Raw genomic sequence first — 27,987 nt, 5'->3', positions numbered from 1 at the left:
CATTTATTGTATCCACAATGAACCAAGGAAACATCAATTCATCCCCACAGTGGAGGTCTTGTAAACTTTCCCAATTAACTGCTCTTTGTATTGCCAATAACTTTAATTTAGGTATTATAAATTATCTTGGATACTGATAGAATTCCTATAAACCTTGCAGTCAGAACATGGGCAGAAATTCCGGGTATTTCCTTTAAGGCAAATTCATTCAGGTCAAAAGTTGAGAAGTCCAGAATCGTTATCACATTTTTGCTGCAGAGAACACTGTGATGATCAATGGCACTAAAAATAGCCCAGAAAAGAATCAGGAGTTCATAATCGGAAACAAGAAAAAACAACAGCCTTATCCAAAATAGCAAAATGTCCGTTAACATCACTCACTTCCCTAGGAATTATTTTGACGAAAGGAAATGGAATTTAATTTTCCCCCTCAGTCCAAAACTGTATGTCCCCCTCTCACGTGTCCTCTGGGAAAACCTTGCTTATAAACGAATAATTCCCAGATAACCAGTTTCTTGCTGACTGTTTCCATTTAGTTCAACAAACACAGAGCAGCTTCTGAACTTGCTATTTCATGCTCCCGTCGCCTCAGCGGTGATGTCATGGAAAGACATAGACATGTTATTATTGCCCAGTTAGAGACTGTAAAGGAAATTATGCTGCTGCCTCTAAGTTTCCATTTTCCATGAAAAATTTTTTCTCATTGCCCTAGCCACTTAGACTGTGAAAAAGAAAAATTATTTAATTAGGAAACAGTCATAATTAGATTTTGTAAGCGCACTCTTTCAACATAAAAGTTACAGCTAAAAAGAAAAATTAAAAAAAAAAAAAGCTACAGCTACATTGGGTTGAATAATTTCTTTTCATCAGACCATTCCAGAACACATCAAGGTGCTGAATAACAGTTTGAGGAAGAAAATAAAGAAATATGAACTGCTACCCAACTGTTAGAACTGGACATGGAACAACAGACTGGTTCCAAATAGGAAAAGGTGTACGTCAAGGTTGTATATTGTCACCTTGCTTATTTAACTTATATGCAGAGTACATCATGAGGAACGCTGGGCTGGAAGAAGCACAAGCTGGAATCAAGATTGCCGGGAGAAATATCAATAACCTCAGATATGCAGATGACACTACCCTTATGGCAGAAAGTGAAGAGGAACTCAAAAGCCTCTTGATGAAAGTGAAAGAGGAGAGTGAAAAGGTTGGCTTGAAGCTCAACATTCAGAAAACAAAGATCATGGCATCTGGTCCCATCACTTCATGGGAAATAGATGGAAAAACAGTGGAAACAGTGTCAGACTTTGTTTTTTTGGGCTCCAAAATCACTGCAGATGCTGATTGCAGCCATGAAATTAAAAGACGCTTGCTCCTTGGAAGGAAAGTTATGACCAACCTTGATAGTATATTAAAAAGCAGAGACATTACTTTGCCAACCAAGGTCCGTCTAGTCAAGGCAATGGTTTTTCCCGTGGTCATGTATGGATGTGAGAGTTAGACTGTGAAGAAGGCTGATCGCCGAAGAATCGATGCTTTTGAACTGTGGTGCTGGAGAAGACTCTTGAGAGTCCCTTATACTGCAAGGATATCCAACCAGTCCATTCTAGAGGAGATCAATCCTGGGTGTTCATTGGAAGGACTGATGCTAAAGCTGAAACTGCAATACTTTGGCCACCTCATGCGATGAGTTGACTCACTGGAAAAGACTCTGATGCTGGGAAAGGTTGGGGGCGGGAGGAGAAGGGGACGACGGAGAATGAGATGGCTGGATGGCATCACCGACTCTGTGGACATGAGTTTGAGTGTACTCCGGGAGTTGGTGATGGATAGGGAGGCCTGGCATGCTGTGATTCATGGGGTCGCGGAGAGTCGGACACAACTGAGCGACTGAACTGAACTGAACTGAACCCAGAAAGTAATCTGTTCAAATGAGATTTTAAATGTGACAGGAAGAACGAGTGTGGAGTCTAAAGAAGCTGAGAAAATAGGAAGAAATGCAAATACCGAAGTGAGGGGAAGGGCTTCCTAGGTGGCACAGTGGTTAAAGAATCTGCCTGCCAATGAAGGAGACGCAGGAGACTCAAGTTCGATCCCTGGGTCATGAAGATCCCCTGGAGTAGGAAAGGCAACCCATTTCAGCATTCTTGCCTGGAGAATCCCATAGACAGAGGAGCCTGGTGTGGGCTAGAGTCCATGGCGTCACAAAGAGTCAGATATGACTGAGCACTCAATACCAGTAATAAACTGAGGGGAGTAACCTTCTCTTTGGGGATTGCCTTTTACCACCTAGGAAGCAAGGAAAGACAGCAACAGGCTCCCCACACCCAACAGATGGTGATGAAGATGATGGGGACGATGATGATAAAGAAAAAGAAGTAACTGTGCTTGTTTCAGCAGCACCTATACCAAACCAGAACGACATGGAGAAGGATGACCCGCAAATTCACAAAGCAAATCTATATTTTTTGTAACTATGGGAGGTAACGGATGTTAACTAAATATACTGCGGTGATCATTTGTATATACTGCGGTGATCATTTGTATATACGAATATCAAATCACTATGTTGCACATCTTAAACTAATACCGTGCTATTTGACAGCTACATTTGTATGAAACTGGAAAGAAAAAAACAGTAAGAGTTGTAACAGAGTAGGAAGTAGAAGACAGAGGAGAACTAACGCTCCGTTCAGTGTAGACTAGATCTAGAGAGAGCAAAGTGTACTTCCAGGATCTTTTTGTAATCTGTGTGTGCGCATGCGCGCGTATGCACGCATGCGCAAACAAGCATGTATGCACCAGAAACTGAATCTACATCTATTCCAGAACCTGAAGGATTTGTTTACTTGTCGCTTTCTCAGAAGTTCAAGGTATGACTTCATGTGAAGCTCTGAAACTTCCCTGCAAATAGATCAGAAAAAAAACTTGATGGAAAAAAATGATGTTATTTAGAAGTTATGAAATCTGTGTGGTTCCATTATAAGAGACACAAGGCTGCTTCCTCTTTTTCCTTTTTGCAGTTCCACAAGAAACAGCAAGCATTTCCCCCATGGTCTTGGGAGACATTTGAAAATTCCAAACACCAAACCATCACAGCATCTGTTGAGGACATTTTCTCAAGTCCATCCTTTACTTAAAACACGTTGAAACTCACTTGGCCAAGTTTCCTTCTCAGTTCAATATCTTGGCAATAGGTCAAGAGAAATGTTAACATGTCACTGGGAAAAAGGAAGATGCCAGGTCATGCTCCTGAGACCTGGCCAAACAATCTGAGCAAGAGGAGGTCAAAACTCAGAGCAATTCCTATCCACTCAAGAGTTCTTCCCAAGAATAAATCAAAAGAAGGCTGCTACTTCGCAGCACAACCTTCTCAACTCTTTTAAGAGAAACTCCTAACCGGAAAAGAGTTCAGGACTGCGGTCCTTTTACTACACAAGGAAGTGTTGTTATGGAGACAGCTCTGCAGGCTCCCTTGGCAACCGCAGTGTATAATTAAGTCTGGTGGTCACGGAACAGCCAGAGGTGGTCTCCACGGAGACCTACAAACACACATTTTCACAGGCACAGCAACTGCTCTGAATCAATGACTCTTTATATAGGCAAAAAAACATTGTGAATGGTACATCAATTGCATCTTTTGTTAGGCAGTGTCTCATGAAATATGCTGTGAGAGAGTCTATTCTCCTGAGCTTTGATCTCTGAGCAGAGTCTGGAGCAGGCAGGTCCCAACTCAATTCACAATCTAGAACCAGCAAATACAAATGGAAAATACAGACTCGGGAAATCACGGGTTAATCTGGTGGAAGAATTAAACCAGGGGTCGATAGGGCCAAGGAGGGCCTGTCAGCTGCCCGACACTCACCATTCCAGGGCTGCCTAAATATTATTCAACCCTCTCTGAAAGTAGACATTATTATTATATTTGTTTACAGATGAGAAAACGAAGCGTACACCTAGAAAGTGTGGCCGAGCTGGGATTCAGAGCTAGTTCATAAATTCAATCTTGGCCAGGGTTTAAGTGATTCTACACCACGTTCTGTGTTTGCAATAGCACTCTGTGGTTTATCCTTACACACATTATCTCACAGGGGCTTCTGAGGTGGTGGTAGTGGTAAATAACCTGCCCTCCAATGCAGGAGATGCTGGAGACACGGGTTTGATCCCTGGTTTGGGAAGATCCCCTGGAGGAGAGCATGGCAACCCACTCCAGTATTCTTGCCTGGAGAATCCCATCGGCAGAGGAGCCTGGTGGGCTACAGTCCATGGGGTCACAAACAGTTGGACATGACTGAGCATGCACGCAACAACAACAACAAAAAACACCAAAGACTCTAAATAAGAACACAGATGAACATTCTGGTATAATCTTTATACATATCTTATGGCCTTTATACATAATGTATGTATGGTCTTTATATACAATCTTCCCCAGGAGAAGATGGAATTTGATAATAGAGATGAAAGTCCAATGGCTAAGTGGTTTCCTACTTTATTCTGATCAGTTCTATGAAAGACTTTTAAAATCTGGCACACGTTTTACTAAGTAGGCACTGACAATCAATGATATGGTTCCCAGCAGATCTTCATAACAGATGATCCTATAATTGGATGTAGACGCCATCAGCATTTAGTCCCAAGTATGAGACATTCCCTGTCAGAATCATGTTTTTTAATTATCTTTCTATCTTCTGGTCCAGATCCCTTGCTTTATGGACAAAAAAAACTGAGGACTAAAGGGGTTCAATGCATTGTGATCAAAGTCAGTCTTTCCTTCCCTGAATTCCCGGGAATCCCAGTTCCTCTGCCACATGACTCAGAGAACAGCCTGTCTACCTTCCCATGAGAGCATGTGTGCTCAGCCACGTCTGACACTTTGCAGCCCCATGGACTGTAGCCCACCTGGTTCCTCTGTCCATGGGATTTCCCAGACAAGAATACTGGCTTGATTTGTCATTTCCTCCTACAGGGATCTTCCCAACCCAGGGATCGATCCTGCATCTCCTGCACTGGCAGGCAGATTCTTTACCACTGAGCTACCTGGGAAGCCCTCTACCTTCAGGTAAAGCCCAGGAAAAAGGTTTTACATTTCCCCCACCACAAACACACTCCTTCCACTTCCCTTTGAAACTTATTTTCCAAATTTTCTCCTCCTTCTTTAGCATCATGAAATCTCTGTATCAGGGTGTCTCCTTTTCTACTTTCAAGCTCGCCCAAGTCCCTCTTTATCTAGAAAAGAAGTTATCTTCATTAGCTCTGCCCACCAACAGTCACAATCTTCTCTCCACATCTTAGTATTGTTGAATGTTTATGATCCCCTCTCCCCTACTCCCAATCCTGCCCTTTTCCTTAAGCTGTTTCCGCAAAGCTTAGCAAAGTGCCTGCTCTAGACTCTTCTCAGTGTGATCATTTTGACCTTTGGGTGGCATTCTGCTTTACTCCTTGCAATTCTCCTTTAGACCTCCCTGCTCAGAACTTCTCTGATCCCCTCTACCTTCCAGCTGTGACTTTTATTTCCTGCTCATTATTGGCCCCTGGCATCTCAGTTTCTCCCAGGCTAAGCCCTAGGACTCTGCTCTGCTCTCCCCAAATCCTTTCACTCTTTCAGTGAGCTCCCTGATGGATAGGGTTTCTTGATTTCAGCTGCATCTTTCTATAGGGGAAGCCCAAATGGACAAATTCCTGAACACTCACCTACATTTCACCCCATGTTTCCAACACAAAAGAGCTCCATGCAGATGTTTTATCACTATACACATCTGGCTAAAATGTATATCACCAGCTTTCTCCTAAAGGATGTTCTTTCATAATCACCCCCATTTCTGTTTGTTAAGGCCACAGATCTCATTTGTCTCTAGCAAAAACTTTGGAGTCACTTGTCACCTTCCATATTCATCACTGGGCTCCCCCAGTGGCTCAGTGGCAAAGAATCCACCAGTCAATGCAGGAGATGCAGATTCTATCCCGGGGTTGGGAAGATCCCCGGAGAAGGAAATGGCACCCCACTCCAGTATTCTCATCTGGGAAGTCTCCTGGACATAGGAGCCTGGTGGGCTACAGTCAATGGGATCACAAAGAGTTGGACACGACTTAGCGACTAAACAATAACAAACAACAATATTCATCATTCCTTTGTCCAAACTCCCTCAAATCTGTTCTAAAATGATAAGAGTCTTTGTCAGCTAATTTTATCACATCGCGTAACAGTTATGGGACAAATTGTATAATTAAAATTTATTTTCCTTCTAATTATAAGTCAGGCTTCCCAGGTGGCTGAGTGGTAAAGAATCCACCTGCCAATGCAGGAGATGCAGGACACTCGGGTTCCATCAAATTGTAAGTCAAGTTTGACCTTTCACCTTTCTTCCTGCCATCTCTACCTTGATTCACCTCTCTTCTAAATGCTTGGAAGTAATTTCCAATCTGTCTTAAGCACTGTCACCTTATTAATCTGCTTAAAACATTACCCTCAGGGGACCTCCCTGGTGGCCTAGTGGTTAGGATTCCAGGCTTTCACTGCCATGACTCGGGCTCAATCCCTGGTCAGGAAACTGAGATGCCACAAGCCACAAAGTGCAGCAAAAAAGAAAAAATTACCCTTGGTCAGTCTCATTCAGAAGTTCACAATGGTCTCTGTGGCTTGGCTTTTAGGGACTCCTATAAACTGACTCTTCTGTGCCCAACTTTCTCCTACTCCCCTGAAGTTCCTCCCAGTCTAATTTAATGTATTTCTTCCCATACATGCATACCAATGTTCAGTTCAGTTGCTCAGTCATGTCCAACTCTTTGTGACCCCATGAACCGCAGCACACCAGGCTTCCCTATCCATCACCAACTGCCGGAGTCTACCCAAACCCATGTCCAGTGAGTCGGTGATGCCATCCAACCATCTCATCCTCTGTCATCCCCTTCTCCTCCTGCCCTCAACCTTTCCCAGCAACAGGGTCTTCTCAAATGAGTCACTGCAGCACTATTTACAATAACCAAGAGATGGAAGCAACCTAAATGTCCATAGACAGAGGATGGATAAAGAAGATGCGATACATATAAACAACAGAATATTACGCAGCCATAAAAAAGGGAAATAATGCCATTTGCAGCAACATGGGCAGACCTAGAGACTGTCATACTAAGTGATATAAGTCAGATGGAGAAAGACAAATATTATATGATATCACCTGTATGTGTAATCTAAAAAATAATACAGATGAATCTATATACAAAAAGACTCACAAGAATAGAACATTATCATTATTGAGGGGGGAAAGGGGCGGGAAGGATAAATTGGAAGATTGGAATTGACACATACACACTGCTATATACAATATAGATAACTAGTAAGAACCTACTACAAAGCACGCATTGAGAACTCTATTCAACACTCTGTAATGACCTATATGGGAAAATAGTCTAACAATGAGTGGATATATGTATAACTAACTCACTTTGCTGTATAGCAGAAACTAACACAACATTGTAAATCAACCATGCATGCGTGCCTACTAAGTAGCGTCAGCCTTGTCTGATTCTTTGCAGCCCCATGAACTGTAGCCCGCCAGGCTCCTCTGTCCATGGGATTCTCCAGGCAAGAATACTGGAGTGGGCTGCCATGTCCTCCTCCAGGGGATCTTCCTGACCCAGGGATCAAACTTGTGTCTATTGGCAGGATTCTTTACCATCTGAGCCACCAGGGAAGCCTAAAATAGGCAGAAGCCCTCGGAAAGTGTTACCCCCAAACAAGTGAAGGATCAGATTCAGGGTCAGTAATTAGAGACAAGTCCCTGAAAACCAACCTGAAGCACATGGGCTCTGAGAACACTGGACACAAGAGCTCCTGACATAGGTTCTCCACCCTCTCCCTCCCTCTTACCTTAGCAAAGAAAATCCAGGCTGTGCACTGCCCCGGGGCCATAAGGCTTTTTAGCTTCATGGTGCTGAACATGAGAAAGAATCCTAAAAATCCGCTGCAAGGAGAAAACAGATTTTTTAAGTGAGACTTATCTTCCTGTAGCCAGTAGCTATTTTCTGTGACATTTTTTATTTACCTTTACAAACATTAGTCAATTTTTAGTTATGACAACACCTCTATCTCACCTCTGTTTTCTAGTGATCTTTGGATAAAAACATCAAAAGTTAAAAAAAAACCCATTAACTCTACTATGCCAAGGAGCTATGATGAGATCATTTCCCTGGAGGTGGGGAGTGGGTAGAGAAATCTGGGAGATCTCTGGGTAAATCATGAAAGAAAAAAAAAATCTGGAGGACAGTATCTCCTGCTCACTCCTATAATACTTCTGGAGTTTGGTGTTTTCAAGGCAGAGCTTCAACTTTTTTTTTCAAGCAAAACAAACTGTTAGGAAAAGATTTCCAAGGAAACACTCATGATATGAAGTCAGAGGGTGTGGACTGGCCCCTAGGTTCAAGGTAAGAACCGAGGGGATTCTGCTCCCACCCAGCTCATGAGCCCTGAGAGGGAGGGGTCCCATCTTGGATGTCTCTGTATTTCCCGAACAGACTCAAACAAGGTGTCTTGGTCTCGGCAGGCATTACATAAGTGTCTTGACAGGTGTACTTAGAAGCAGGTTGAACTGACTAAACCACCTAAGGCCAGATTTCACAGAAATGCGCGCCTTCACTTCATTAGATTCTATGAGCTCCCATTCTTGGGGCAGGACCAGAGATGGGGATTAGGTTTCCTCTGTGTACAGTCCAGCCCTTTGGGCCTAACAACCTGCAAAGTTTGCACAGTTCTGTCTCTGCAGGCATGGGAGCCAGCAGCCCAGCCCGCTCTGGATTAAGGCGTTGAGTCACCCCCACAGGAGCCCCTGTGGGGAAGCGGGAGGCTGGGAATCCAGTGACCTGCAATTCTGTTCCTGGCTGTGCTCACCGACCCTTGTAACCTTGACCAAATCCCCATTTTTTTTCCCCTTTTTTTCTTGCCCCAGGTTCGGTTCTGTGTTCTCAAAGCAGGAATAAGGGTAGTCATTTCATCCCACCTGAAGGGAATCAGATCTTCAGAAGAGAAAGGCCCCCCCAGCCCCAAGTCTCCTTTTACTAACAAGCAAACTAAGGCAGAGACACAATTAGGGTCCAGGTTTCCTGGCTCTTCCAAAGCTCTCCGCGGCCCTTCAGACCTGTGGAAATGTGTTCTCGGCTAGAGAGACGGAGTGAGATGCTCCGGGTGCCTGTGACTGTGAGGCTGGCAGGGGTCAGTGAGGTGGCTGGCCCTCCAGGGTTCCTCTTGGTGGCATCCATGCCCCGCAGCCCCATCATCACAGGTGCCTGGCTCTCACCCGCCATACCTCGGTCTGCTCAGGGCTCCTTCTGTCCTCTCCTGAGGGCACAGTTCCATGTCGACCCTTCCCCTCAGCACAGACTCTGCGAGAACTGAGCGACCCCTGTTCTGTGGCCAACATGCTCCTGAAAGTACCCATGAGTCCTTCCCATCACCTGACTTCCATGTTGGTTAATCATTTCTAAATGATTCATGGGTCCTGCCCTCATCCAGCTGTTCTACTTCCAGCTTGCCTGCCCGTCAATGTGGAGGAACTGCGTGGACCCCAGGAGTGAGGGAGCCTGGGGCTCCCTGCTAATGGGGCCTCTGACCCCTCAGGCCTCCACGACTCCTCCTGAACTCCCCCAGGATCTCTGACAGTGACCACTTTTAGTCTGAGATACAGTTACAGGGGAGCCATGAGATGATGTGGGGAAAACTGAGACATTCCTTTTTTAAAAATTTTACTATTTTTTTTTTATTTTTGGCTGTGCTGCGTCTTCGTTGTTGCACACAGGCTTTCTCTAGCTGCAGCGAGTGGTGGCAGTGGGGGAGGCTACTACTTGCGGAGCATGGGCTATAGGGCATACGGGCTTAGTTGCCCCATGGCACGTGGAATCTTCCCAGACCAGGGATTGAACCCGTGTCCCCTGCATTGGCAGGCGGATTCTTAACCACTGGACCAACAGGGAGGTCCCGACACATTCTTAAAAGAGGGTAAGCTCTGTGTGTGCTGAAGTGAGAGGTAGAATGTAATGGAGAGTTAAACTAACTCAAGTAAAGATTTCCAAATCTTTTAAATGAAAAAACCTGATTTTTCATGTTGGGTTATGAGACAGATTAAAAGGGACAGAAATGGAGGCAGAAGATCACCCCACAAAGCCATCATCCACAGGCCATGAACTCTGTTGCTCTGATCAAATTAACCAAACCTGGTGCCCTCCCTCCACACCCTGGTCACCCAATACAGCCAAATAACCAGGCTCAAAGGGAAGATCAATCCTGGGTGTTCATTGGAAGGACTGATGCTAAAGCTGAAACTCCAATACTTTGGCTACCTCATGCGACAAGTTGACTCACTGGAAAAGAGTCTGATGCTAGGAAAGGTTGGGGGCGGGAGGAGAAGGGGACGACAGAGAATGAGATGGCTGGATGGCATCACCGACTCTGTGGACATGAGTTTGAGTGAACTCCGGGAGTTGGTGATGGACAGGGAGGCCTGGCGTGCTGTGATTCATGGGGTCGCGGAGAGTCGGACACGACTGAGCGATTGAACTGAACTGAATGAGCCCATGGACACTCACACCACGAATCCTAGCTAAAAGGCAAGTGACAAGGCCTGACCAAAGACACAGGAACTGAGAAGGTGAATTCTGTCAGTGCTTTCCTGAAACTTCCCTGAGGATGATTTTTTTTTTAATCATTCTGAGGCTCAAATGCAGAAAAGTGTTAGCACTCAGTCATGTCTGACTCTTTTGCGACGCCATGGACTGGAGCCCACCAGGCACCTCTGTCCATGGGATTCTCCAGGCAAGAATACTGAAGTGGGGAGCCATTCCCTTTTCCAGGGGATCTTCCCCACCCAGGGATTGAACCTGGGTCTCCTGAAACTCCTGCATTGCAGGTAGATTCTTTACCATCTGAGCCACCAGGGAAGCCCCAAATGCAGGAGTATACTCTATAATAGTGAGTTTGTGTGTATGCTAACACACCCCCATCAGAAACAGCACCTAGCCTACATATCAGCTTTTTGACTATGTGAAGAATCACTGCTTCACAAGGCACAGTCTCTTTTGTGTGGGAACAAGTGGTTTGGCTTTCATGCAGCAATTGCTCCTGGTCTATTGACATTCTATTTACAGATAATAATGCCCACCATTGCTGGGCTGGGCAAGATGCTTAGAACTTTATGTACCTTATTTAATACACACAGTCATCCTGTATTTGTAAGATCTTTTCATTTTACAGATGAGAAAACTAAGGTTTGAGAGAACTAGGATAACTTGCCCAAAGACACAAAGGAGCAAACAGCAAGACTGGAATTCAACCCAAGTGTAGTCTTCCAAATATATCAGAATTCATGTTTTTGAGACTTCCCTGGTGGTCCAGAGGCTGACTCTGCACTCCCAATCCAGGCAGCCTGGCTTTGATCCCTGGTCAGGGAACTAGATCCCACATGCTGCAACTAACACCTGGTGCTGCCAAATAAATAATAAGAATGTTTTTAAAAATCATGATTAAAAATATAAAGAATCCATCCTTTGAGATTATCCGCAAAAGCCTTTCCATTTCTCAGCACAGGAAAGTCAAGTGAAGTGGGGCTCATGCAGGATAGAGGGGGGGTAGGATTGGATGAACTTCTGTTTATCTGTGATGCTTAGACATTCAGTCGTGTCCAACTCTTTGCAACCCCATGGACTGTAGCCAGCCCCATTCTTTGGTCCATGGGATTCTCTAGGCCAGAATCTTGGAGTGGGTTGCCATGCCCTCCTCCAGGGTATCTTCTCGATCCAGGGATTGAACCCATGTCTCCTGCATTTCCTGCACTGGCAGGTGAATTCTTTATCAGTAGCACCATAAATGTATCCATCTAACTGGTCCACATCTCTGATCCTTCCCAAGGCCAAATATTAGGGATCACCTTGTTGTCTAGATAGCTCCTAGCTGTTGGTTTCAAAATCTGTCTCTCAGAGTCTTAGGGTTCAGTCAAGGTTTTTTGGAGGTCACCCCTTAGAAACAAGAGAGAAGTTAAGGCAGAAGCTGACAGGGTGTGAATCTGCACCCGAATCTTGCCTTGAACTGAATCAGTTTCATCATTTTTACATACTGAAGTTCTGTTTAAGAACTGCTTGTGGGAGAGAAAAAAAGTGGGAGAGTTCTCTCACTCCTGCAATTCTGAAAACCACTGCTCTGGCCAAGACGATTATTCAGGACAGGGAACCTCGCAGGTCCCAGGCCAGCTCTGAGCATCCAAGAATGTCCTTTAACAACCCTCTGATGGCTGAGGGGGGAACCTTCCTCATTGGCACTGGGCACCATTTTCTTCTGCTGCACATTCAGGCAGTGAGCGTGGGCTTCACAAAGACACAGGTGGTAGTACAGAAACACACAGATCCACAGTGTGAGGGGCTTTACGAGCTGGGATTACCTGGCACAGCAGCTGCCGTGGAATCTGTAGAAATATAGGAACGGAAAGTCCAGGACGCTGAAGAGATCACCTGGTGGAAACAGCAAGAGTGAGACGCAAAGGCCAAAAGCCCCCTGCCCCCAGCTGCCCAGAAATGCACTATATCAGCGAATTCACTCCAGCATTCGAAGGTCTCCATGTCATCAGCACTGTCTTAATATATTAATAGTAGTATTAATATATAAGTATATATATATAAATATAATAATTAAGTCTCTTTAGTCATCTCTGACTCTTTGCGACCCCATGGACTGTAGCCCACCAGGCTCCTCTGTCCATGGGATTCTCCAGGCAAGAATACTGGAGTGGGTTGCCATGCCCTCCCCCAGGAGATCTTCCCAACCCAGGCATTGAACCTGTGTCCCTTGTGTCTCCTGCACTGGCAGGCAGGTTCTTTACCACTAGAGCCACCTGGGAAGCCCAAGTATGATGACACTTGTCACCCATTTAGTGAGAGCCTGCCCTGAGCAGGACCCTGTGTTAAAAGCTTTCCATATATTGTTTTTATCAATCCTTGTAACAATCTGTGAGGCTTTCTTATCCCCATTTCAACTGGAGCTCAGAGAAGTGAAGTGTCTGAGATTGCACAACTCTTGAACTCTGGAGCCAGAACATGGACCCTGGTCACTCCAAACCCTAAGATCTTTGCTCTTCACCAGGCAGCCACCTCTGCCTCAGCCAGAGTACAGGACAAAAAGAATCTTTATTTTTTTTTTTTTAAGACTTTTCTATTATTTTTTTCCTTATATCTAAAAAAGGATCATGAGTGCATGCCTCTGACATCTTTTCTCATTTTTGTGTTTTAATTACCACACAAAGAGAGCAGGGGCCAATGGCCATGCATACTCATTTTAGTTTAAGGTCCAAAGGGTACATTTATTTCTAGTGAAGTAAGTTCATTCTTTTAGTTCCACTTGGTGCAAGAGGAAAATCACACATATTGGCTGCTTCCCTCTCTGGAATTTGAACTTGGTCACAAACAAGAAGTCAGGAGATTAAAAAAGCAGAAAGCCTTCCAAAAATGTCCAGAGAGAAGGAATTAAGCATTTCCACGGCAGATAGCCTAATCCTTCCAAATCTTGGATTTCTGAGATTCTGGAGGCGCCAGGCCTTCAAGACCCCCTGGCCTGGGTCTGTCTCTCAGTTCTGGATGGTCTGGAGCCAGAAAGGCTGATTCTCCTGAGTATTCACAGCATAGTAGGGGCAGTGGAACATTCTTCATCACTTTTTCTTTTTTTAATTTTTAAATTAGAGGATAATTGCTTTACAATTGCTGTATTGGTTCCTGCCATACACCAACATGAATCAGCCATAGATATATACACACATGTCCCCTCCCTCCTGAACCTCCTCCTACCCCACACCCCTCCCACCTCTCTAGCTTGTCACAGAGCACCAGATTTGAGTTCCCAGTGAATTTCCACTGGCTTATACTAATGAACCTTTTTGCAGGACAGCAATGGAGAGGCAGACAGAGAACAGACTTATGGACAGGAGGTGGGTGAAGGAGAGGGTGGCATGAGTTGAGAGAGTAGCACCGAGACATACACATTACCATACATAAAATCAGATCACTAAGCTTATTAATCAAGAGTTTCAGAACAAAAGACACAGGGCAGGCTACACTTCCTCAGCCTTAAATGATCTCAAACGGTCTCTTCGCTGTTCATCTGAAACTATCACAACATTGTTAATTGGCTATATCCCAATACAAAATGATTTTTGTGTTAAAAAAAAATGATCTCAAATGATTCCACCATCAATTGGGAAAGAAAGGTGTGAATTCCATTTCTCTGGAGGGTTGTTTTTTTCTACTGTAACTATCATGATTTGGTTTGGTTTGGTTGGTGCATATGTACCTGTGTTTAAAGTGAGAGGGTCTTCAAGGATCTGGTTTTCTTACAGCCAATAAAAGACTAAGAGTTTTGGTTCTCTTTATATTTGGCCCCACTGAACACCTCTGTCATCAACTCGAGACTTGTTTGGGTGGAGGGACTTTGTAACCAACATCAGGCCCAGACGTGTAAAGTGCATGAAGAGCTCCACTGCTTCTGAAGGCCCTTTTCTTCCAGAAGTGACAGCCAGGGTAACCTTGAGCATCCAGATCCTAGCGGGTGGTCCCAACCCCCTCCCGGGAGGGTGGAAAGATGTTCTCAGAGGCTCTGTTCTGTCTCTTTAGTGACTGTTGGTTCTTGGCTTTTTCCCGACCTCCCTTTCAGAGTGAGGGAAACTGCAGTGCAGTCAGTGTGATCCGGAGGGCTAGGCAGAGAGAAACACATTAAACGCACGACCTCACGTTTCCTTGGGTGCTACTGCCTCACTCAGGGGAGGGGAACTGGGCTCCTGGTGCCCAGAACAGGGAGGCGGGGGCAAGGGGCAGTCTTGACAGCCCAGCCCAAGCTGTGAAGGGATCTAAAGGGCAGTGGGGTGGTCATTAGTAGATAGGGAGGGTGGAAGATAAAGCAAAAAAAATACCATCCTAAGGAATTGACCAGTTACATAATAATCCTCACCCAAATCCTAAAAATTGATCACGTAAATTATTGAGAGCAAGAGAGAGCATAGTTGGCTCTTCTCGTTGAGCCATTTCTAAAACCTCCACATATTTGTCATGTAGTTGATCCCATGACGGTCTCTTCTAGAACCATCCCATTCTTGACAGCAACGATTCTATGATTATTCATCACTTGTATCCACTGTGTCAGGGCCATCTCTGACAAATAACAAGTGCTAGTGAACCAAGAGTATCTGGGAGACCTCCTGCTTTCCCTACAGAGTATGTTCCAAACACTTTCCACTTGGCTCTGCTGGTCTTCAATCTCAAGTTTTATGTTAGTCGCTCAGTTATGTCCAACTCTTTGTGACCCCAGGGACTGTAGCCCACCAGGCTCCTCTATCCATGGGATTCTTCAAGAAAGAATACTGGAGTGGGTTGCCATTTCTTTCTCCAGGGGATCTCCCTGATCCAGAGATGAAATCTGGGCATCCTGCATTACAGGCAGATTCTTTATGGTCTGAGCCTCCAGGGAAGCCCAATCAATCTCAAATCGACCCCCAATGCTTCCCCTCTGATGACTTTAGCCGGCCTCCTTTTTTACTTTAACAGAGAGGGTGCACACAGCTTCTCAACTGTGCTACAAAATTAGCCCTGAAGATCTTGCAGTATGTGGCTAGCTGGACCCAACCACATAAGAACTAAACCCAGGAGCCTAAAAAAGGTGTAAGGATGCTCAAAAGACAACACTCCTTCACCACTAGGGCAGAACACCCACTTTAAGCACAAAGTAAGTGGTCCAAGCTTGTAAGCTTGTCCTGTGGCATCAACACACAGCTTACGCACCAAGGTCTGAGTTAAGTCTTCATCCTCATACTCCACGGTTAAAATTCTGCTGACTCTCTGAGGGAGTGAATCCCATCTCTCTGAAGATAATGGAGCATGAGATTGCGCCAGTGAAAAGTGTGGCAACGATCTTATTACATCCAAGAACAACTGATATTTGAACAGCAGGAAAATTTCCTCTCACCACATTTTAGTCCTTAGAATCAGTGGGAAAGCAGAAGGTCAGTTCCAAGATGTGGTGAGTACTGTTGGCTTTATCTCAGTACTGACAATAGACACCAGGTGACAAGGTCATTTCTGGTCAGATTCCTGCAAGTCCTCCTGCCCTTCTGGTTCTACGAAATGTTCTCTTTTGAAAATGCCACCACAGAGGGACCTCATACAAAGAGGAAATGCAAACTTTCAAACAGAGGAAGAATTTCTTTTCCCTACTCTTATCTAAAATAGTCCCAGGGGAAGCAAGGTTCCACGATTCTTGGAGCTTCTGCATGAACTGTGACTTTGAAAGATTAGAAGGAGATGTAGACCCCACTCACCAAGAAGCAAACCAAATGCCTGAAAGGGTAGAAGTATCAGGGTCTGCAACCAGGACACAGAGAACTGTCTACCTGGTCCCTACCTACTACCACGTCCCAGTGCACCCCAAAGGTGTGTGTCAAAGTCACACCATCTGCATCACAGGAAATCTTATCCTGCTAGCTACTCAGGAGTGAGGGAGAAGGGCAGCTCAGTCAAAAGCACTACTGAGAGACCATCACCCACCTAGGAGAGCAGCTAACACGAGACAGACGACACCAAAGGCTGGTGAAGACATGGAGTAACCAGAAGTCTCATGCATTACTGTGCAGGCTTACATGCTAAGTCACTTCAGTCATGTCTGACTCTTTGCAACCCTATGGACTAGCCTGCTAGGCTCCTCTGTCCAGGGATTCTCCAAGCAAGAATACTAGAGAGGGTTTCCATGCCCTCCTCCAGGGGATCTTCCCACCCCAGGGATTGAACCTGCATCTTTTATGTCTCCTGTATTGGCAGGCGAGTTCTTTACCACTAGCTGTTGCTGCTGCTACTGCTGCTGCTAAGTCACTTCAGTCGTGTCCGACTCTGTGTGACCCCATAGACGGAAGCCCACCAAGCTCCCCCTACCCTGGGATTCTCCAGGCAAGAACACTGGAGTAGGTTGCTATTTCCTTCTCCAATGTGTGAAAGTGAAAAGTGAAAGTGAAGTCGCTCAGTCATGTCTGACCCTTAGCGACACCACGGACTGCAGCCTAACAGACTCCTCCATCCATGGGATTTTCTAAGCAAGAGTACTGGAGTGGCTTGGGAGGTAAAATGGTACAAATGCTTTAGAAAACTGGCACTTTATTTCAAGGGTAAACATATGACTACTCTAAGACCCAGAAATTCTGCTCCTAGGTATTTATCCAAGAGGGCTGAAAACATAAGTCTACAAAAAGTCTTTTATGAGAATGTTGATGGCAACTTTATTCATACCAGCCCTAATCTGGAACAATTTACGTGCGCATCATCAGGTGAACGGATAAACAAAAGGTGCATACACGGGCACACTCGTCAGCAGTAAAGGGAACAGACTAGTGAAACACATGACAACCTGGATGAACCTCAACACTCTGCTGAATGCAAGAGTCAGACACAAAAGAACACTTCCTATGTGCTTCGATTTGTATGAGACTCTAAAATAGACACAACTCATGTATGGTAACAGAAATCAGTTCAATAGGGACTTCTGGTGGTTGGTAAAGAGGGAGCAACTATGAAGGGACACAAGAAGACTTTCTGGAGTGACAGATGTTTTCTATATCTTGATAGAGGTGTGAGTTACATGGGTGTGTACCCTTCTCAAAATTGATCCAGCTGTACATTTAAGAATATGCATTTCCTTTGTGTAAATCATATTTCAATTTTACAATGTTTTGAAAGTACTACCAAATAATGAAGACACAAGTGAAAAAAAAAAGAAGAGGTAAGACAAAACCAAAAAGGATAAAGCCCTGTTTTAAAATGTCAGAAATTAAGAGAAGGTATTCCCTGGCAGTCCAGTGGTTAGGACTCAGCTTTCACTGCAAGGAGCACAGGTTCAATCCCTGGTTAGGGAACTAAGATCCCACAAGTGGTACAAAACGGCCAAAAGAAAAAAAAGAAGGAAATTAACAGAGCCTTAAAAAAAAAGAAAAAGACTGCACCCATGGGTCCTGACTCTTACTGTGTCTTAATTGGTGCAGATATAAGGAGTCTTGAAAGCACTCTGGCTGACCCACACCCAGTCTATGAAGTGGACATTTCACACACAAAGTGTAATAAGCAAGTGTCCTTCTGCCTTAAAAATGGGCTAGACTACCCAGAGGGCTGGGTCCTATGAGAAAGATAACACATTGGCAGGAATTGGAGCCTCCCAATCAGACGCGAGGGACGCCGGCCCCGGCGCAACCAACCACGCACAGAAGTGCGGCCAAGAGGAGCTACCCTACGCCCGAGGTCAGGGCCAACGGCCGAGAGGAGCTGCCCCACGTCCAATAGGCGGTGGCTGCGCAGGCGCAGGAGGGCCGAGAGGAGCTACTCCAGGTTCAAGGTCGGGAGGGGCGGCCTTGAGGAGATACCCCTCGTCCAAGATAAGGTGCAGCGGCTGTGCTTACTTGGAGCAGCTGTGAAGAGATATCCCAGGCCCAAGGTAAGAGAAACCCAAATAAGACGGTAGGTATTGCAAGGGGGCATCAGAGGGCAGACACACTGAAATCATAATCACAGGAAACTAGTCGATCAGATCACATGGACCACAGGTGAATGTGGTCCACTGGAGAAGGGAATGGCAAACCACTTCAGTATACTTGCCTTGAGAACCCCATGAACAGTATCAAAGGGCAAAATAATAGGATACTGAGTGAGGAATTCCCCAGGTCGGTAGGTGCCCAGTATGCTACTGGAGATCAGTGGAGAAATAACTCTAGAAGGAAGGAAGGAGTGGAGCAAAAGCAAAACCAATACCCAGTTGTGGATGTGACTGATGATAGAAGCAAGGTCCGGTGCTGTAAAGAGCAATATTGCATAGGAACCTGGAATGTTAGGTCCATGAATCAAGGCAAATTGGAAGTGGTCAAACAGGAAATGGCAAGAGTGAACTAAAATGGACTGGAATGCTATGCTATGCTATGCTAAGTCACTTCAGTCGTGTCCGACTCTGTGTGACCCCATAGGCGGAAGCCCATCAGGCTCCCCCATCCCTGGGATTCTCCAGTCAAGAACACTGGAGTGGGTTGCCATTTCCTTCTCCAATGTGTGAAAGTGAAAGTAAAGTCGCTCAGTCGTGTCCGACCCTTAGCGACCCCACAGACCGCAGCCTACTGGAATGGGTGAATTTAATTCAGATGACCTTTATATCTACTACTGTGGGCAGAAATCCCTTAGAAAAAATGGAGTAGCCATCATGGTCAACAAAAGAGTCCGAAATGCAGTTCTTGGATGCAATCTTAAAAACGACAGAATGATTTCTGTTCGTTTCCAAGGCAAACCATTCAATATTACAGTAATCCAAGCCTATGCCCCAACCAGTAACGCTGAAGAAGCCGAAGTTGAACGGTTCTATGAAGGCCTACAAGACCTTTCAGAACTAACACCCAAAAAAGATGTCCTTTTCATCATAGGGGACTGGAATGCAAAAGTAGGAAGTCAAGAAACACCTGGAGTAACAGGCAAATTTGGCCTTGGAGCACGGAATGAAGCAGGGCAAAGGCCAGTAGAGTTTGGCACTGGTCATAGCAAACACCCTCTTCCAACAACACAAGAGAAGACTCTACACATGGACATCACCAGATGGTCAACACCGAAATCAGACTGATTATATTCTTTGCCGCCAAAGATGGAGAAGCTCTATACAGTTAGCAAAAACAAGACCAGGAGCGGACTATGGGTCAGATCATGAACTCCTTATTGCCAAATTCAGACTTAAATTGAAGAAAGTAGGGAAAACCACTAGACCATTCAGATATGACCTCAATCAAATCCCTTATGATTATACAGTGGAAGTGAGACATAGATTTAAGGGACTAGATCTGATAGATAGAATGCCTGATGAACTCTGGACGGAGGTTCATGACATTGTACAGGAGACAGGGACCAAGATCATCCCCATGGAAAAGAAATGCAATAAAGAAAAATGGCTGTCTGAGGAGGCCTTACAAATAGCTGTGAAAAGAAGAGAAGCGAAAAACAAAGGAGAAAAGGAAAGATATAAGCATCTGAATGCAGAGTTCCAAAGAATAGCAAGGAGAGATAAGAAAGCCTTCCTCAGTGATCAGTGCAAAGAAATAGAGGAAAACAACAGAATAGGAAAAACAAGAGATCTCTTCAAGAAAATTAGAGATTCCAAGGGAACATTTCATGCAAAGATGGGCTCAATAAAGGACAGAAATGGTATGGACCTAACAGAAGCAGAAGATACTAAGAAGAGGTGGCAAGAATACACAGAAGAACTGTACAAAAAAGATCTTCATGACCAAGATAGTCACAATAACGTGATCACTGACCTAGAGCCAGACATCTTGGAATGTGAAGTCAAGTGGGCCTTAGAAAGCATCACTACGAACAAAGCTAGTGGAGGTGATGGAATTCCAGTTGAGCTACTTCAAATCTTGAAAGATGATGCTGTGAAAGTGCTGCACTCAATATGCCAGCAGATTTGGAAAACTCAGCAGTGGCCACAGAACTGGAAAAGGTCAGTCTTCATTCCAATCCCAAAGAAAGGCAGTGCCAAAGAATGCTCAAACTACCGCACAATTGCACTCATCTCACATGCTAGTAAAGTCATGCTCAAAATTCTCCAAGCCAGGCTTCAGCAATATGTGAACCGAGAACTCCCAGATGTTCAAGCAGGTTTTAGAAAAGGCAGAGGCACCAGAGATCAAATTGCCAACATCCGCTGGATCATGGAGAAAGCAAGAGAGTTCCAGAAGAACATCTATTTCTGCTTCATTGACTATGCCAAAGCCTTTGACTGTGTGGATCACAATAAACTGTGGAACATTCTGAAAGAGATGGGAATACCAGACCACCTGACCTGCCTTTTGAGAAACCTATATGAAGGTCAGGAAGCAACAGTCAGAACTGTACATGGAACAACAGACTGGTTCCAAATAGGAAAAGGAGTACGTCAAGGCTGTATATTGTCACCTTGCTTATTTAACTTATATGCAGAGTACATCATGAGAAACGCTGGGCTGGAAGAAGCACAAGCTGGAATCAAGATTGCTGGGAGAAATATCAATAACCTCAGATATGCAAATGACACCACCCTCATGGCAGAAAGTGAAGAGGAACTCAAAAGCCTCTTGATGAAAGTGAAAGAGGAGAGTGAAAAGGTTGGCTTGAAGCTCAACATTCAGAAAACAAAGATCATGGCATCTGGTCCCATCACTTCATGGGAAATAGATGGGGAAACAGTGGAAACAGTGTCAGACTTTATTTATTTGGGCTCCAAAATCACTGCAGATGCTGATTGCAGCCATGAAATTAAAAGACGCTTGCTTCTTGGAAGGAAAGTTATGACCAACCTAGATAGCATATTAAAAAGCAGAAACATTACTTTGCCAACCAAGGTCCGTCTAGTCAAGGCTATGGTTTTTCTCGTGGTCATGTATGGATGTGAGAGTTGGACTGTGAAGAAAGCTGATCGCCGAAGAATTGATGCTTTTGAATTGTGGTGCTGGAGAAGACTCTTGAGAGTCCCTTGGACTGCAAGGAGATCCAACCAGTCCATTCTAAAGGAGATCAATCCTGGGTGTTCATTGGAAGGACTGATGCTAAAGCTGAAACTCCAATACTTTGGCCACCTCATGCGACAAGCTGACTCACTGGAAAAGACTCTGATGCTGGGAAAGGTTGGGGGCCGGAGGAGAAGGGAACGACAGAGAATGAGATGGCTGGATGGCATCACCAACTCGATGGACATGAGTTTGGGTGAGCTCTGGGAATTGGTGATAGACAGGGAGGCCTGGCGTGCTGTGATTCATGGCATCGCAGAGAGGCGGACACGACTGAGCAACTGAACTGAACTGAACTGAATCAGGAGGAGAGGGAGTTGGACACTTCTGGAGGAGAGGGAGTTTCCTCCGCTGCTTTAGTTGTTTACATTTTGTAATCAACCTTATGGTCCTATGACAAAACATCACCAGGACCCATCAGAGGGTTTAAGTCAAGTGACTTGGCTTTATAAAAGTGGGAAAAACTGATCTCCAAGGGATCTTCTAGATTTGGAGTTTCTGTAATCTCGCATACCAAATTCCTACCTTAATATCTACCTGCGTTATTTATCTACTCTAACAAACCTATGTGCTTTTTGAAGCAGTGGGCTGCTGTTTGAGCTGCACAAAGTTGTGCGTTATACAACTTCATTCTAAACAACAGTTTATATAGACCATAATTTTGTTACCAATTCACATAAAAGTAGGAGGAAATGGCAACCCACTCCAGTATTCCTGCCTGAAGACTCTCACAGACAGAGGAGCCTGGTGGGGGATACAGTCCATGGGGTCGCAAAGCATTGGACACCACTGAGTGACTGAGCGTATGCACGCATGCACATGGACGGTGAATTCCATGATGGAACACTAAGAGCAGTTTCAAGTACGCGGGCCATTCTTCACCCCTGAGTGTGACACCCTGGAAGGCAGCCACTTTCTCTTACAAAATTTCCCTCAGAGATATAAGCAGGGTTAGAGCACTGGGTCAAGTGGGTAATGTGAGACAAACAAATAAACAAAATCTTACCTGTGGGGTGAGCTGCTAAAGCCAGGAGCACCACACTGAAAAAGAAACAGCAGACTGGTGAAGAAAGCTTCGCCAGCACTGAGAAAACGGCATCCATTCTACTTGGAAATAGTGAGATTTGCCTAAAAGCAAATTATCTGCACTGAATGTTCTCATTCTGATGAAATCTAACTCATCAGGAAGAGTGTGAGAATCTCCTGAAATGTCTCAAGTATTGGTAAAAGGGCTGGCTCTCCTGTGATGATTCTGAGGGTCCACACTGTTCTCTGAGCATCAGCCATACCATGAATGATCACCATAGCCCGCTAATCTAAAGAGCGTCCTTGTCAGCGAAACAAAGCAGACTCTAAATTACACAGAGGCTACAGCCTAAAAGTTAGCTGTTGAATGGGAGCTAAATCTACTTGTGAGCTAAATCACAAAATTAACTACAGAAGGAGTGTTAGATTTCCAAGAAATTAATCCACAACATGATCCATGCCATCCACAGTGTGCATGAAAACTACCTGGACCAATCTGTAGTTGATGTTATAAGGGACGACGCAGGTCATACCTGTTTGGCTGTCTCCCATCTTCCTCTCTGGAAACCTGTCCCATCTCCCATTGCCTGTCTACAAGCCCCTTAGTGTGGCCCTAAGCCCACTTTCCACACCCTCTTCTATCAAAACTTATGCTACCAGGCAGCTGGTTTAGTTGGAGGTAGGAATAAAACCTTGTATTCAAATAGAAGAAAGAATGTTTGTTTGTTTGTCTTAATGTTAGATGGCCTCACTCTGATTCTTAACCCTGCAGACACATCTGAATAGCCCACTATCCTGGCTAGAATCTCTAAGAGAATAGTCTGGGCATCCATGATTTTACTTTGTCATGGCTCCTGGAAGCTATAAAGTACCAGGGCTGAGAACCACTGCCTCGGATCTGCAGTTGGTGACATTACAGGGAAGTAGAAGAGGCCAGTTTTACAAGGAAACCAATGTGAGTTCATCAGCCCTGCCCTGCCCTGCTCTTGATTTACCTCCCAGCACCATTTCTGATTTTCTGACAGCTCCCAGAGGAGCAGCATCACAGAAAGATGCAAGAAGAGATGCAGGTCGGGACAAAGGCCATGGAGAATAGCCACATTCTGGCCATTCATAAGTTGTAGGTTTGTAAGGTAAGTGTTTACATGCAGCTGTAAAAAACATACACACCAAAAACAAGACTGGAGCTTTTCTATCCTTCACACAGGATGTCAGCTTGCTGTCTCTTCTTTCTCCAGAAAGCACATACCCTCTAATACCCCATTATTCTAGCTCCCTGGATCCCCTTCCACTTATAACTTCAGCAGCAGAAGTTACTGCTTTTATGGTAGGACGTGAGGGACCCCTTTTCCATCCCAAAATATCTCCCAGGGCCTGACATGGCATCCCAAAGGCCATCATCATCAGGATCACCCCAAAGGCCATCATCAGGATCACCCCAAACGGTGACTCTAAAAGAAAAGACTAGGGGGTAAAAATAAATCATTAAATAAAAGTGATGGTTCTCTAGTCCACGTCTGAAAATTTGTAAATATAATGTCACACCTTCCTAATTCCTACACTGTGATGGCCTTGGGAGCAAGAACCATATTTTATTCATCTTTGGATCTCAAGTATTTAGTGGGGCCAGATACATAGCAGATTCTCTCTGTGTTTTCAAACCAGCAGAGAGATCAAACCAGCAGGCAGAGGTCCAGACAGATCTGACCAACTGCAGATCTTCGGGTTTGGATGCTCAGGGCCTGTGGCAAATCAAATCTCAGCCCTGGTTCACCTTCTTCACTTACACTGAAGAGAAGACTTAAAAACAGAATCAGCAGTCTGAGGCAGGAAGCCTTGAGCATCAGGCTCCCCAGCAATGAAACCCTCACACAGGGGGAGAGGCAGAAGAACTAGCAGGTAGGGGTGGTCACAGTGGCTTGATTTTCCATCCCCTTAACTCTCTGCTGCTGCTAGACTTGGCTGTAAGTTCTGGGGGTGGGGGGGAAAGGACTGTTTAAAGTGGTGCGATGTCATGGAAACATTTCAAACACCAAGAGTCTTTCTGCATTTTCAGAAACATCTCTTGAAAAGGCAGCTGGTGGGTCTGGGCAGAGTGGAACTAATGACTGTTTTCAGCTGAGTATAAAAGAGGCCACAGCTATGTTTGGGTTGAATCTTGCCTTCAAAATGGCATTTTCATAAATACTCAGATATTCGGGAACTTTATCTGTAGGTGGAGAATACAGCTCATGTCGAACATTTTAAGCTGAGTGACTTCCTCCAGAAATCCATGAGGCCAAAACTGACAGGGGCTTCCTCAGAGTTCAGTTGGTAAAGAATCTGCCTGCAATGCAGGAAACCCGGGTTCAGTTCCTGGGTGGGGAAGATCCTCTGGAGAAGGAAATAGCAACCCACTCCAGTATTCTTGCCTGGAGACTCCCATGGACAGAGGAGCGTAGTGGATTACAGTCCATGGGATTGCAAGAGTAGGACACAACATAGCGACTAAACCACCAAATGCTGAAAGGCACCTCTGTGAACTCAATCCTCTGGACAGAATGCTGTTGCATTAGGCAAACTTGAGCTTCGGACAGCAAACCTTGTTGTTTCTCAATTAGGTCCTACAGAGTGCCTCGAGGATTCTCAGGATTCAGGAATGCTCCCAGGCTATTCTGTTGAGTGGCTAAGCCCTATTCTACACCTGTTTTGGGGCAAGGGTACAAAAGGATCCACATATTCAATGCATGCACGCGTGCTAAGTTGCTTTAGTCATGTCCAGCTCTTTGTGACCCCGTGGACTGTAGCTGCCAGGCTCCTCTGTCCATGGGGTTATCCAGGCAAGAATACTGGAGTGGGTAGCCATGCCCTTCTCCAGGGAATCTTCCCAACCCAGGGATTGAGCCCTGGTCTCCTACAGCTCCTGCAGGAGCTTTCTTTACCAGGTGGATTCTTTACCACTGAGCTACCGAGAAAGCCCATATATTCAATATTATACTTGATTTATGACATTTAAGTGTAATCTATTAAATACTATTCAATGCCACACTTAAATGTCATAAGCCAAGCCTCAGACTTCATCCTACCTTAATAAAAACACCTTCAAAACAACCTGGAACTCCAAATTAAAGCAGAATTCTCAGAGTCCCTGGAGCTTCGTGTCAGAAGGTAGAGGTGTGGGGAAGGTCCAGCCTCTGGCTCCCAACCCCCAAAGCACCCTCTTGTCTCCCCAAACCAGGCTCCATCCTGCACCCAAAGGACCTCATACATGTGTATTGTGTGTGGACATCTCAGCCTGCAAGTCCATCCGCCACCCCCAACCTTCCCACTAAAACCCTTTCCTTGGACATCCACTGGGTCTAGGAATGAGTTAAGAAGACAGATTTTGGAATCCATTTGGGTAGGAAATTTCAGGGCCCAGTCTAGAAGAAAAGGTGTGGGTTCTTATTAGCTTTACAGACTCCAAAAGCCCTTCAGAGGAATAGCCCTCTGAAGTTTGAGGCTGGTTGGAAGCCCTGCTTGTCTGGCCTGAGGGCAGGACTACTGTTTGGTTTCCTCAATTCTGATCATCTCACCAATTATTTAGGTTGCCTTCCTGGCTGGCACACTGGCTCAGATCTCCCTAATCAAGATATTATTAAAAATAAAAATCCATTAGCTCTAGAATAATATGAATTATTTTTTCAAACTTTAAAATTATATTTTACCTGAATAGATAGTTTAAGTACTGCTGGTCAATGTCACTAAGGAATAAGAGAAAAAAAAAAGACAAAAGATGAAATAATAGATGTGTTTTACATATACAGAATAATAATTTTCCTCTATTAAAAAATTATACCTATGTACAAGTTACATTTATAAATTATCAAGAAACAATATGAAGAGTACTTCATTTCCTGGCTCATTTTTGAAAACCATTTCCTAAGTACCATCACATGCATTTTCACTTTGGTCGATTATTTCCTTTGGGTACATCTGCAGTTTTGAAAGCTGTGTTGGGACTTCTGTGGTGGTCCAGTGGTTAAGACTCCACCCTTCCAATGCAGGGGGCAAGGGTTTGATCCCTTGTCAGGGAACTAAGATCCCATATGCCACCATAGGCTTGGCCAAAAAATAAAAGGAGTGTCAGTTCTCTCAGGCCATTGGACTGGCTTCTAAGGCTACCATATTTGACAAAGTAAAAATACAGCACACCCAAATAAATCTGAACTGTGGGTAAAGAATAATGCTTTAGTATAAATGTGTTCCAAATATTGCATGAAACATACTTCAACTAAAAAAATCATTTGCTGAAATTTAAATTTAACTGGGTATCCTGTACATTATCTTAACAACTCAACCGACTTCTTGCTGCAAAAACACTTTATTCAAAGAAAATATGGTGCCCTAGGACCCATCACACACCCTCAGAGTATATACCGCCTTCTCCCAGGAGTCAGTCCCTTCAGACCTTTCTCTGTGGGCCTCACCTGGCCCCAAAACCCAGCGGATCACTAGGGGGCTTTGACCTGGCAGCTCTTTTCACTCTTATTCAGCAAATGTGCCACTGCCTGCCTTCAACAAAGGCTTCATTCTACCTCAGAACAGAGCTAGTGATGGGAGGGACTTCTGGGTCTAGTTTGGAAGGGGCTGGAGAAACAAGAAAAAAGACTTGTGCTTCTGAGCTGCAAGAAGTCAACTGGGGCCCAAGGAGGCCAGTCACATAATTTTTGACAAAATGTCCTCTAAACAGCCGCCCTGAGGGAAGAGTAGAGACTTCCAGGCTCTTTGTACATGGCTGGCGGCTGGCACATTTCAGCTCCTGGTGGACCAAGACTGTTGCCCTCCCCACATCCTGGACTCTCAGAGTCTCCTGATGGAAGACGCTCACAACCCCATGGGTCTCCCCTTTCCTTTAGTGAAACATTAACTTACCAGACTTCAAAAGTTCCCTGGTGGCAGAGTGAGTGGGAATTCACCTGCCAATGCAGCGGACATGGGTTCAATCCCTGGTCTCAGAAGATTCTACATGCCACGGAGCAACTAAGCCCTTGAGCCACAACTACTGAGCCCGAGGGCTGCAACTACTGAAGCCCGTGTGCCTAGAGCCTGTGCGCCTCAACACGAGGAGCCACGGCAGTGAGAAGCCCGTGTACTGCAACTAAGAGGATTCCCCGCTTGCTGCAACTAGAGAAAGCTGGCAAGGAGTAACAAGACCCATTGCAAACAAAAAATTTCTAATTAATTAATTATAAAATATATGTGTGTAAGTCACTCAGTCATGTCCGATTCTGCAGCACTATGGACTGTAGCCAGCCAGGCTCCTCTGTCCATGGGATTCTCCAGGCAAGCATACTGGCCATTCCCTTCCCCAGGGGATCTTCCCAATCCAGGGATCGAACCCGGGTCTCCTGCATTGCAGGCAGAT

At 45.0% G+C, this 27,987-nt stretch overlaps 1 protein-coding gene across 6 annotated transcripts in view; it reads right to left on the bottom strand.

The window, feature by feature from the left end:
* SLC35D4 (solute carrier family 35 member D4) overlaps nt 1-27,987 on the bottom strand; it is a 119,844-nt gene that overhangs the window by 38,844 nt on the left and 53,013 nt on the right. For all 6 annotated transcript variants that reach the window (XR_008684656.2, XR_008684658.2, XR_008684657.2 and 3 more), the window contains exons 10-13: nt 26,288-26,323; nt 22,582-22,616; nt 12,423-12,492; nt 7,871-7,964 (exon numbers count right to left, since the gene is read on the bottom strand). Coding sequence is in view for 2 of the 6 variants with exons in the window: in XM_055417097.2 (XP_055273072.1) it covers nt 7,871-7,964; nt 12,423-12,492; nt 22,582-22,616; nt 26,288-26,323 (235 nt within the window). In the remaining 4 variants the exon portion in view is untranslated. The remainder of the gene's footprint in view (nt 1-7,870; nt 7,965-12,422; nt 12,493-22,581; nt 22,617-26,287; nt 26,324-27,987) is intronic.

This window comes from Moschus berezovskii, chromosome 28 (genome assembly GCF_049115385.1).
Source record: "Moschus berezovskii isolate FMDL1 chromosome 28, NW_MosBer_1.0, whole genome shotgun sequence".
Lineage (NCBI taxonomy): Eukaryota > Metazoa > Chordata > Mammalia > Artiodactyla > Moschidae > Moschus > Moschus berezovskii.
Note: the sequence above shows the minus strand (reverse complement) of the source record. Positions and strands in the feature narration are given on the sequence as shown.